Source organism: Fusarium poae (assembly GCF_019609905.1).
Source record: "Fusarium poae strain DAOMC 252244 chromosome Unknown contig_4, whole genome shotgun sequence".
NCBI lineage: Eukaryota > Fungi > Ascomycota > Sordariomycetes > Hypocreales > Nectriaceae > Fusarium > Fusarium poae.
The window spans coordinates 265,893-277,927 of record NW_025408662.1 but is presented as its reverse complement, the minus strand read 5'-3'; the positions used below and the strand labels follow the sequence as shown (position 1 = coordinate 277,927).

At 47.8% G+C, this 12,035-nt stretch overlaps 5 protein-coding genes across 5 annotated transcripts; 4 read left to right on the top strand and 1 right to left on the bottom strand.

The window, feature by feature from the left end:
* Positions 1-264: 264 nt before the first annotated feature.
* Positions 265-627, top strand: FPOAC1_013933 (uncharacterized protein; the record flags this gene model as incomplete). Its single annotated transcript, XM_044858273.1, has 1 exon — positions 265-627. One exon carries the CDS (start codon positions 265-267, stop codon positions 625-627), a length of 363 nt encoding a protein of 120 aa, XP_044700729.1.
* Positions 628-3,280: 2,653 nt separating this feature from the next.
* On the top strand, positions 3,281-3,793 carry FPOAC1_013932 (uncharacterized protein; the record flags this gene model as incomplete). The annotated part of the gene is made up of 1 exon (XM_044858272.1): positions 3,281-3,793. One exon carries the CDS (start codon positions 3,281-3,283, stop codon positions 3,791-3,793), a length of 513 nt encoding a protein of 170 aa, XP_044700728.1.
* Positions 3,794-3,834: 41 nt separating this feature from the next.
* On the top strand, positions 3,835-4,323 carry FPOAC1_013931 (uncharacterized protein; the record flags this gene model as incomplete). Its single annotated transcript, XM_044858271.1, has 2 exons — positions 3,835-3,950; positions 4,047-4,323. The coding sequence occupies 2 exons, from the start codon at positions 3,835-3,837 to the stop codon at positions 4,321-4,323; spliced, it is 393 nt and encodes a 130-aa protein (XP_044700727.1).
* An 881-nt stretch (positions 4,324-5,204) lies between these two features.
* Positions 5,205-6,928, top strand: FPOAC1_013930 (uncharacterized protein; the record flags this gene model as incomplete). Its single annotated transcript, XM_044858270.1, has 4 exons — positions 5,205-5,269; positions 5,608-5,818; positions 5,892-6,383; positions 6,443-6,928. The coding sequence occupies 4 exons, from the start codon at positions 5,205-5,207 to the stop codon at positions 6,926-6,928; spliced, it is 1,254 nt and encodes a 417-aa protein (XP_044700726.1).
* Positions 6,929-8,668: 1,740 nt separating this feature from the next.
* On the bottom strand, positions 8,669-9,605 carry FPOAC1_013929 (uncharacterized protein; the record flags this gene model as incomplete). Its single annotated transcript, XM_044858269.1, has 3 exons — positions 8,669-8,709; positions 8,838-9,304; positions 9,415-9,605. The coding sequence occupies 3 exons, from the start codon at positions 9,603-9,605 to the stop codon at positions 8,669-8,671; spliced, it is 699 nt and encodes a 232-aa protein (XP_044700725.1).
* Between the last annotated feature and the right edge of the window lie 2,430 nt (positions 9,606-12,035).

Here is a 12,035-nt window from a genome sequence, read left to right as displayed (position 1 = left end):
GTACTGCATTCTACATAGAGTCCGGCTGGTTTAGTCGTAGTACGCTGTGCGGTGCTTGCGGGCGACTCATGCATCAAGCTAGCCAAGAAATGCGCCGTGGAAAGGATTTTGTGGCGATTCAATGAGACCGTATCTTCGACAAAGCAACCCGGAAGGACTATGGAAATGGTCTCCACATGATTGAAATTGGTCAGGACTGTCAACGCTTCTATCAGGTTGATCCCTGGTTCGGCAAAGAAAGCGACATGTCGTATATTCGCAACCATGTCTAAGGCTACGAAGGTCTCGCTCGACGAGTTTGACGTAAGCTGCATTAGATCGAGGAGCAAGAACACCGTTCGGGATACGAATAATTTAACAGATGCCCACTCCGAGAAGAGACTTGCTGCCCTTTCCCACTCAGATAAAGCCTCTTTACATGATAAAGCAATACGATATGAACCACCTGGCAGAACTGTCTCTGATGCGCACGGCAATCCACTCTTTGAGGGGCACATGATGTCCATGTTGAGGGATACCACCGACATAGCTGCGTCTCGCAGAGCAACATCCCATATTTGCACGCGCAAGTCGGGCGGCAGCAGGGGAAAGAGGTGGAACGGCATGTCGTTAAATGCTCAGCTGTGAGATTGTTGCTGCTATATGATCTTTTACACTACCAAACTTCCGGGCTGCGAGAAAAGTGTCGTGCAATTTCTGACTCATGAAGGAAAGAGCCACGACACCCTGGTCAGGCAGTTTCTAGAATTCTGCAAACGTCCGATTTTGTCTCTGGAGCGACGCAAGGTTTGAGAAAAAAAAAGGTTCTTGATGCACACCCGTCTGTGAGGTTAGGTGATGACGCTCGTAACAAGACAATACTGTACTTTTGCTCCAAAGAAGGTGACGTCTGAATCAAGGGTTGGTACTGTATTATATCACAGTATTCAGCACTGGTGGCTTCCTCTCCTGAACAACAAGCTCTTTGTTTAATCTAGGGTGGGTACTTTAAAGTACATCAAGCTACATCGTAAGCAAACAAATCGGCCAAAATAGACTAATCTATTGTGGTTAAGCAAATTTTAGCCGATAAAAGAAGTACTTCGAGGTAACCCAAGTACCCAACAGCCGGGGTGTAAGCCTGGGCTAAGTGGAGCCTAAATCTACAGTGCGAGCCACCGATCGTGATACCTTCAGTAAGCCATTTCTGTACGTCAGCCTCCACGTTCCACCCAAGCCACATACCCCTGCCTGGCGATCATAAAATTGCCGCGATCCCGTGCTCGGCAGGTGTTCGATTTTACTTTACTTGGCAAGACTCAAGTAATTGGTTCATGTCCATAGTCTTGCATCCTGTTTAGATTTTGCGGGCGTGGCATGGCGTTATGTTTGTGACGCTGGATCATACAGTGAGGTGCAGGTCCAGCGTCAGTAAGCTGCCATTGTAAGTTTACCAAAAATGCCCAAAAGTGGATTAAGCGTGGCGCATGCATGTAAGCGCCTGAATATTCAGAAAGCAATAGCCATGGACGACCAACTAAAGATGGACCTGCAATATTCTAATGTCCGTTTCTGACCAAAAATCTAGTTATACAAAATTTATCAGCAGTTACGCATACACATCCCACTGACGAAGACGTAAAAACGTCGATTACTGACCACGACGTTGAATAGAATGAAACAACTCTATGGTTACAGCACACTGGGTGGCCTCGCTTGTTTCACAACCGACCACTTGTCATCATCGCGGCCACGGCAAAAAGCTCAAAACAGCATGGAACGAAGATTATCTGTTAGGCCAATGGCACGATACGGCACTCCGAAGTCCGGCTGCCGTGGAAGCTCAGCTATGAGTCGTATTCCGCGGTGTCGATCTCATGGTTGATTGAGCCAAGTTCACGCTGGCCAGGACTTCATACAGATCTCGATGCTGGTTGAATACCTACTGGAAAGATAACTTTTGGCCCCGTGAGTTCAAAGTTGTGAAGTGCTTAGAAAGATATGTTGATGTATGGAAAATGTCCATTTCTTATGTGTTCAGGGTTCAGCATTTTGAAACATATCAAGAACAAGACATCTATAATTTATGACTTGGACGTGATGAAACCATTATGACGCGTCATGTACTATATCTCGTTACTCTCTTATAACGCGAGGTAACGAACCATGATTGGAATCCGGACGAAGGATGTGACGGAGATGAAGGTGAGTTTAGCGACTGTGACGATGAAGATGACGGCGATCGCGAAACTGACAAGAAACATATCAACGGGTATGACTGAGTCGAGACTGAGGTTCATTCCAACGGAAACGATGCACACTACGATACGGATGATGGGTAGATTTGAGTTATTTATAAATTTGACGTTCTCTCTCCCGTCTAGCCTTTGGTTGCACGTATCTGAGGCCATTTCTTAATTATCGATGATATTTTGGATGTACCAAGAACCTACTGGAGATATGTCTGTATCTACATACGCTACGGCAATAGCTGTAGGAGCATTTTCAAGCCGCATTAGCAGATCCCGTCGTCTGTCCTGTTTTAAAGGATGAATTTAGCTAGGGGGGGGGGGCAAATAAGCCACATAGACACTAACACATTGAACCAATAATCAAAACACACATCTCTGCATGGCCAGAGTACGTTATTGTGTAAGTAAGCAGAAAATGTTGAAACGCTAGGAGCCAAAACATCAAAGCTATTAAATGTAATTCCAGAATTGATTGATTTTATTGCTCTCTAGTAGGTCTTTCATCATAGTGTCTTGTCTCTAAACTTTCAAATGGATAGTTCTAAATACTTAGAGACGAAAACAGCAATGCACGTACTTGCAGGACATGAGTCTCGTGACGATCAAAAGAAGCACCATCCGACGACAGTCAGGATTCTGGACGTTATAGTAGTTACAGTAAACTCCCAACAAGTAATATAGAAGGGATGCTTCCAAAACTGACGAAAATCAACATGAAATCATGAAATTCTTAACAATGACTTCACGGCACTCTCGTCTCCAGATCTTTTTCTTGAATGTTTGTTGGATAGCGGGATTGGCCTTGGTGGGGAAAGAATATGACGGATCAATATTCGGGGCGCTCCTTGCTTGATCGAATCATGCTAACCCGAAACAGACTAATAGCTAGCAAAACGTTAAAACAACGCGACATCCGGCCTGTTTCCTTTGTCTATCCTTCCAAATGCGACGCCGAATGCTCTGGCACAACTAGCCTTTGCCATTCCAAAAGTATCTCGATCTTTACTATTACCATATAAGTATTTGTATTTCTTCGTCCGGTTGTCGCGATGAGTGACCGGAAACGACCGTGTCCCAAAGAGCAGGATATAGATGCAGATTGTCCTTTCACTATCGTCTACAAGGCCAACCCTCCACGCGCTGAAGAGAAACGAGAAAAGGAAAAAAATGGAAAAACGTGCACGCGCCGGGATCGACATGATTCCAAGCACTTTCAACTCCAAACGTTTGACTTCCCACGTACGAGTGCCTTCAAGGCCATGGATGTTTACTACGTCGTACAGCCGAGCAATCGGTGGCTTGGCATGACACGGTATAAAAACTTTCGAAATGGATTTACATGTACCACCGGGGATTTTGTCGTCGTTGCCAATGAACAGAGCATCAAGCGGCAATGTACCGAGAACCACGTACAGGACGGAAACTCCAAGCTGCACGATGATCATTGGATAGCGCAGGTCCTTGAGATCAGAGCTTTGGATACATTTAACATTTACGCGCGTGTATCTTGGATGTACAGGCCACACGATATCCCCCCGGCACTTTACGAGGCAGGACGATAATAGAAGGTCGCCAGCCGTACCACGGACCACGCGAATTAATTATGTCCAACCATATGGATATCATTGATGTAATGAGCATCAAGGAAACAACGGACGTCAGACGATGGATTGGGTCGGATGATGAAGAGATCAAGGATGCATTTTATTACCGTCAAGCGTATAACTGCCGCAGCCGCGTCCTTTCTCCGGTCCCTAGGACATGAAAGCGCCAGACTCCTGCGAACATCGACCGGATGCTGATAGGGTGCACAAGCTCGAAGTACGGGAAGTGGATGCATTATGAATGCCTTTTTGAGGGTGTTTTTCAGCAAGCTCTTCAGCGTCTGGAAACAGAAACTTCGCACGAAAATGAAGGATCATCTGCCAACGAGAAAGAACGCAAAGGACCCGCGTGCTCCGTCCTGCCTCTCGAAAAGATACGGGTTCAGTCAACAGCCGAAGACCCTGATGGAGAGAGTCAGACACCCGTCAACTCGTCTCATCTATGTTTTCCTCTCAAGTTCTCGCTGTCGTTCGACCGCTCTACATAACATCGTCTTTTGTACGACTGAATAGCGAGTAGTCGCCGTATCCACTATCCATACCCGATATCCCACAGCCCAGCCCTCCATCCTCATGATCCACCGCATCTCCACCAGCTCTCGATCTCTTTCTCGGACTTTCACTTCTGGACCTCGAAGCATTCCAAATACCATGGCGTCTTTCCGCGCTGGCATATGTAGTAAAGAGAATTGACGACAGCCACAAGCTGATGACCGATTATATGGGCAAGCCAGTGCACCCCCCGGAGAGCATAGGGTTGATTGATTGTTACTCTTGGTATCGTAAGACTGTTCCTCTGTGTTCTGGTGACTGTCGCGTCATTAGGTTGATATGAAAACTGGGCTACAATCCGGCTATTGCGCTTTGGCGGGACGTACCCTCTAACGCTTTCCCGCCCTGGGATCTTTGCGTCGAGATAAGCAGGCAAAATATCTGTGGGTGGATCGCTGCGGGATGTTGATGTCCACAGCTTGATCTAGTAAGACGATGGCGGGCCAAAAGAGCGATAGAGCGAGGCATATGCCCGCTGGTAGAAGCCTGCTACCCTCCCATCTATAGGAGACACGTTTTAACAGTGTCTGAGCCAAGGGAAGTGCAGGAGTAACCCAGGGAAGGATGACTATAGCCACGGCGAGAGTGATCCTATTCTGTTCCATAATTGCTCAACTTCAGTCTTACGAAAAGGAGGCTAGATGTCGAGGTAGAGGCAGGCGAAGGCAGAATCATCGTGCGAGCCGTGGGTATCTGCGAAAACGTTGAGCGGAAGGAGTTACTATACTTCACCAGGCTTCAGGTAGCGCACAGTTCAAGTTTGGAGGCTTTTGGATGTTGGTCCTAGCCGGGTAATGTGGGTCGCAACCTACACTCGATGGCTGAGCTCAACATCATCACCAAGGCATACCGCAAGCTAGATCAGACCACAGCTGAGCCACTGTAATTACGGGGCCTGGAAAGAAGGCTTCTGTAACTTCACCGTTTGAGGTCAGCTATATAAGTATAAGTATGCGCTCGTCTGTCCATCTACGCACACACAACATTCGCAAAGCGCAAGTCTTCTTCTTGTTTCCTCGGACTGTTAACACCATCTTTAACATTTACCACATACATATTCCACTGTCATTCCAACCCTTCCAATTTCCATTCACTAATCACTCAAGAGCCAAAATGACTCGTGAACAGGAACCCAAGAAGCTGATGATCGTTCGCAACGATGGCCCAGATGCCGACAACATAGCAGCATTTATGCTCATGTTCTAATGGGCAAACAAAAGGTCTGATGTTGAACTGGTGATCATCTTTGAGCCTCGTGCCGTTGACTTTAGTCTGAAAAGTCTGAAACCTGACGCCCAAGAACATTTGGACAGCTTGCTCAGGAAGCACTTTTCTGGTGCTGGAAGTCCCCTTAAGATCCGTCTAAATGGCCTTTTGACAGAGCAGGCTATCAGCAAGGTTGAGAAAATTAGCGACGAAGACCGGGCTTTGGTGAGTCTCCCAAACTTTGTGTATTTTCGATTCGGATTGAGCCAGTTTGCTAAAACGGAAAACCTACAACCAGCTCCATATGGCAATCAAAGACTCCAACGGCTCCGTAGAGGACTCGAAGCTACATGCTTCGCTCGTGGCCAGAGACCTTGCAATGTGCCTCTGCGAACGACCAGGAACATCCGGGCGTCACTCCAAGTTCACTGTCCTGGTGGATAATGAGGGGCTGCCCAAGGCGAGTCCCGTAAATCTCAAGTGTCATGCCCAAGAACAGCTGTTCAGCCGCACTCCTGAAGAGATTAGGGAGTTCTATCGTTCCATGGAGTCGCCTATGCCCCAACGGCGGGAGAAGATCAGACAGTGGTACGAAAAGTGTATCAGCGAAGCCGATGAGAAACGGTACGACATGGACTTCTCGGTCGACTCTCTTGATTTGGAAAAGTTGAAAGGGCGAATTATGGCTGCAGGTGACGTCACGTTCATAGAGGGCGCATCGTTCAAGCTTCTTCGTCGTCTCGTTGATGACTCGGCCGTAGCAGCAAAGATGGAATGCCTCGTTCAAGCAGTAAGAATACGAAAACCCTGACTGCCCGTCTCCACTTTCTGACCTCCCATCTTCCACAGGGAACTTTAAACCTTGCCGGCAACATCTTCAACGATCAGTTCAACATCGCCCTCGATCCAGAGTCTGCAGAATATGTACTACGCAGAGCTCATGTGTTTCGCGATTTTATTGCTGTACCGTCCCACACGTCTCAGGCGATCACCTTCTCTGTTGGCAGACTGGAAGAGCATGGCTTCTCTGGTCTTGCAAGATGGATCTTATCCTTCACTCTTCGCAATGATCCCGCTAAAGTGTCAGAAGGAGTCGTCACTTTAAAGAGTCAGCACGGCCACGAAAGGGTCAAGTTGCCTGACCTTGCGATGATTCTACTCGGACTAGGCTCTGGGACGTATCCAAGTCAAGTGGCGCGGGTAGTGTTACCCAACACGCAAAGCGGGCCATTGCTCTTCAAGATTTCAGATACGGGAATCTGCATACTCGAACCAAAGACTGGCCACAAGTACGAGCCGGTGGACCTGGCGGAATTTCTTATCCAGGTACAATAAGGAAAGTCTCAATTCAGGTTGGATACTTGAGGCTGTTGATTACTGAACGATTTGGGCCTGAACCAGCCTGAGAGGTAACTAGCTCCCGTTTTAGCTACTGCTAGGATGATGTAGCGCAGGTCTATCAGTTGTGTATGTATATAACAGACTGTAATCCGGAATGGTTATCCTGGCCACAAACTCGAATCGCGTTCTGTTCTCACCCATGTGCTCATTTGGCTCATAAACGTTGGTATTTGGAAAAGTGGAAAGGAGGCTGCTCTAATGGTGGTTGGTAGACTAGGTGTGGCGCGAGGTGTTGTTAGAACAACAGCTTACATCCATCTATACTCTTTAAAAATCATATTGTGGGCTTCAAGCTATGCTGTATAGTGAGGGTATATGTCTGTCGTGCCACTGTACATGAGCATTGAATGATGGATTGGCTTAGTCCGTGATCAGGGTGAACAGGGAGAACCAGGTACGGCTTTCTTCTAGAGAAGTACTGTAATGTGATGGCCACTGTCCACAGACAATGCCCGGTCAGACACTAGCTTCCAAGGCTTGCTTTGAGCCCAACAGCCCTGGTCTGTCCAAAATATGTCTGCACAAGAGAAGCACCCGAACTGGACGAGAAAATAAAATACTAGCAGCCAAGGGGATGGCCTAAAACGGGTGATTTACTCGAGGCCCTGAGCTGCGACGCTATAAGAGCTCCACCATTGTCCTGGAATAGTTGCAGTTCAAGAACAGAGCTCATAAGCTGTTTGACAAACTTTTCCATGTCGTTAGGAATACGACCATGCCTTATTCCACGCTGGCAATCGTACTGTCTGGACTGTGATATTCTGGCACGGTCGCAATGGAAGCTACACGACTCTTACGTTCAACGTGGAAATCCATTAGGAAAAGAACAGATTGTATGTTCCGACGAGTCGTTGCGTTGCCCTAGATGTGCCTTATCGCCAAAGCTCTATCCTGATAGTCCAGGTCTAGCGGACCATCATGGGCCAGTGCATTGTCCTGTCGTACAAACCTTATCAAGCAGCAAACATAAACCCGACAGATACTTATCGATGGACGATTTATGTAATTACGCATTCAACGCTGGATCGCTTACTGGGATGACCAGGCAGCTGAATGATGATTCTGTGATTGGATCTGACGTCGCAGTTGTGCCTGGATATGGAGCTTTAGGTATCAAATCTGACGGTCAGATGGATGGGGATGCATGCCGTTCAACAGAGTACCGAGTAAGGTCCAAAAGCATCTGAGCAATCAAATATATCTGAGTTTTAAGAGGCCAGTTCGATGCTTCGCCATTGGCTCCCTCACAGGTATAGACTATTGAATTGCATTCCAGCCTCACTGTAGTATAGGTACTATTTTAAATTACATAAGTTTGACAACTACAAGACCCTGATGGTGCCTCGTGCCTCGCAACATAGAGACGGCAAAGCCACCTCCATGTGAATCTCGTCCTTGCTAGGTCTTTTCGCCTTATAGGGGTACTGTCATTGATAGATAGGTAAACTTGGAGCACGTGTCCGACCCTGATCGGCTGTATCTAGCTTTTCCTACCGAAAAGAACAACCACAATCCGTCGTAAATATGCGCAGCATATAGCCAAAAAGACCTTTTATTCTCTATAACCTACGTATCTCGACCGGAACAAAGCCATCAAAACTATGCAGGCCGAAAGGTAGTTCCTGGTGGCTGGGCTGTAGCTTCCTCGCCCCCTCCGGATCTATAAGTGTGAAATCATAATTTTGCAACAGTATCGCGACCGACGCAAAGATGACCTGTTTAGCCAACGCTTCTCCCGGACAGCGGAATGATCCTCCACCGAAAGGGAAAAAGTGACCGCGTGAGCCAGCAACAGAGGCTTTGGAACGTGCATGTTCTAAACCCACCTGCGTTTGTGGCCTACCTGGAGAATCCCGTATAGGCTGGACGTGCTTCTTCTTCATCGGTCCGCTGAGACTGGTGCTGCCTGGACAATCGAGAAACCGCTCAGCCCAGAAGGTTTCCAGAGGGTGCGAAGGCTGGTCAGTAGACAGGGGCTGGCCGGTGTTCCAAAAGGATTCATCCAGTCCCGCAAGCCGGCCAGTACACATGATGGGCTCGCCAGCCTTGACGTTCCAGCCTCCAGCGAGATTCAACCCTTCGTCGATGGATGTTCGACCAACAGTACTCGTGACACGTAGCCTGAGTGTTTCGTAGTAGATGGAGTTGAGGAGTGGGTCTTTCATCAACATCTTGATATCTGGTCGCTCTCCGGCCCCTGTGGACTGGAACGCCGGACCGATCTGGTACCAAACCCGTCGGAGCACATCTTCATCGAGTAGGATGTGTATGATCATCCACACAGCAGCGGGGACGGTGGTTGCCATTGTGCTATACTGGGTAAGCCAAAGCCGCTTAGCAGTTTGCCAATCCCGCGTCTGTCACGATTGAAGCGCAGACTTGGAGTGAGGCCGAAAAAAGGGGGGTAATCACAAACGTACATAAAAAAGTATCCCAGCATCACCACGGTCACTCCGTTGTCGGAGAGCCCGAGGGCCTCGTGTCGCTGAACCATCTTACGGACGTACTGGGTACCCCAGATAGGTTCGTACTCGACATCGCGAAGCTCGTGATTGTTCCAGTCAAAATTTGCAGCATACCAGGTGCGCCAACGGCTGAAGCTTTTCAGCATTTCGTCACGGGTCTGGAAAGAAGATGGCATCATCCATCGGGGCAGACCTTTGGCAATGTTGGGGAATGCTTTATAGAAGGCCCAGAAGTCCCGAAGGAAATTTGGACAAGTTTTAAGCCGGTGCTCTCCGTACAGAGCCTCTATATTTGCCGTAAGTATCGGATTTGGCAAGAAAGTGAAGAGATCAGGAACGACGCCCCAGTTCTGCCCGATCTCTGTCGTTGCGGAAATCTCAGATGCCAAATTTTTCTTGAATCTCTCCACAACAGGGACCAAGTTCCGCCCTTCAAGATGATCACGCAGTCTTGCCTCTGATGCTTCATGAAGCACCGGAAGGCATCCGCGTCAGTTGTGTAGACTCCTATGTTGGACTCGTAAGCAGATATATGGCCATGGCTGAAAGCTTTGACATCGTGGCCTGACAGCCCGAAGAAGATGGACAGGGCATCAAGCAAACTAGGCGTCGGTACCAGACTGCTACTTCTTCTGAACAATCCTTCGATCTGCTTGCCAGGCATGGCCAAGTATATCTCCCGACCTATCGACGGAATGTAAGCCGGAGCCCCCTGCAGCTGTTGACTGGAGGCCAGGTTAGTCATCGATGTGAGGATGGAACGATTGTCAAGCCTGTCAAGTAAAGGTGGGAGTAGTGACAAAGACCCGTAAAGGTCTGCGGAAGGAGCTTTCAACATACGTAAGGCGTCTCAAGAAATTCTCTGGTTGCGGTGTAAGCGACAGCAGGTACCCCATGGCTTGAACACCCCATGAGGACGCAGGAGCAGATTTCTCTGCGCCATCATTATCAGAAGGTTGTTTGAACCGAAATAGTCCCAATGCTATGACACTTGAAGCAACAGGGAGAACAGAGATAAAAATTAAAAGGAGTTGGATCGTCGCGGGATCTGGACTTTGGAAGCGAAAACTTCAACAGCGAGCTCAAGTACTCCTTCATGGCTGTGTTGCAAGAGTAGTCGCCGCACCAACGGTCATCCCGGTGCGCGACAAGGTCGGGCTAAAGAGAAGCAGTTCGAAGCCTCAGGATACGTCCAAGTGGTGGAATAAACGCTACGGTGGTTTTACGGCCGGATACTCTCAGTCCATGCGTACGAGGTGTGCAGATATGGTGTCCCAAGGGACTGTTGCCAATTTGTCGGATCGGTCGCGGTCGAATAAGCTACTTTTAGGTTTCATGATAGGATGAACAAGGCATCTGATTTAATAGTTTCAAACTATTTTAAACTAGTTATATGTACCGGATTAGATTAGGAAGGAAAGCATTACCCGACGTGGGAGGGAATGGCCGCACCAGCAGCCAAATGCGGCCATTTCAGCGATTCATGTTAGCCAACCAATTGCATCGCAAAATCAACCGTAGTCCATGCCGTTGCTGTTGCTGTTTCCCTATGTCCTAAGCATTGGTGGAACTGCAGGAAGAAATGAAATTAGGCCAATGGGGGGCGGCAAAGGGAAAAAGTCAAACGCCACATCGCTGCAAAGCGTCAAACTATCGAAGGAAACCTTGCTATGGGAAAGAAAGATAGTATATCGTTCGCAAATCGTAATTTTCCGTAGCCCAGTTCACTTCTACATCATCCATTGTTGTGCAGAGGGAATCATTCTCGAAATTCTAGATCAACCATCATCCACGTCACAGGTAAACATCCCCGGGATTCCCTTACATTTACGCCTCCTCACCGTTTCCAGTCAGCCTCGCGTATGTCCGTTCACCATGACCGAACTGTTGATGGAGTCACCTTTACCTCTTTTCCTTGCTTCCAAGCACAGCATATGCGTTTATAACATCCCACCAGTTCCAATGTCAATTGTGGCCTTTGCTCATCGCCTCGTGGGCCTTAGCAATATTCGTACATGTTGTGCTTTGGTTGGGTTGGATTTATCCTCGCTATGTGCCTGAGCATTGCCATCTTCCAGTCATGGACGGAAAAGAAGTCACTCCACATTCCCAGATCATCACCGAAAAGGATAAACTTCTACAGTTTTGAAGCCATTTAAAGAATACTTGCGAAATAGTGCACAGCATAGGAAATCTTTTTATCCTGCAGTTTCAAAGTTAGAGATATTTTTATATGAATTTTGAATTTGTTATATCAACCTATACAGTCCAGTGCCAAAAACCGCTTTTTGCTAAAGGGGTCTTGAAGGTACGGACTATAGTGTTACATCCTCAAGACAGGAAGACATCAGTGCCTCCCAACAACTAAGGAAGAGGTCCAGGTTTAAGTTCTTATAAAGTCAATTTCCAGCAAATAAAATAGATCGACGTCGAAAGACAGGCAAGTGCAGGACGGACGTCGACGTATTGCGCCGTTGTTCCTTTCGAAGTCCTACAAAGTCAGGGTTGATATTATTGCGCCATAAGACATCGAGTATGCTGAAGATCGTTCCACGTCTAACTCAAAAAAAGCCAAG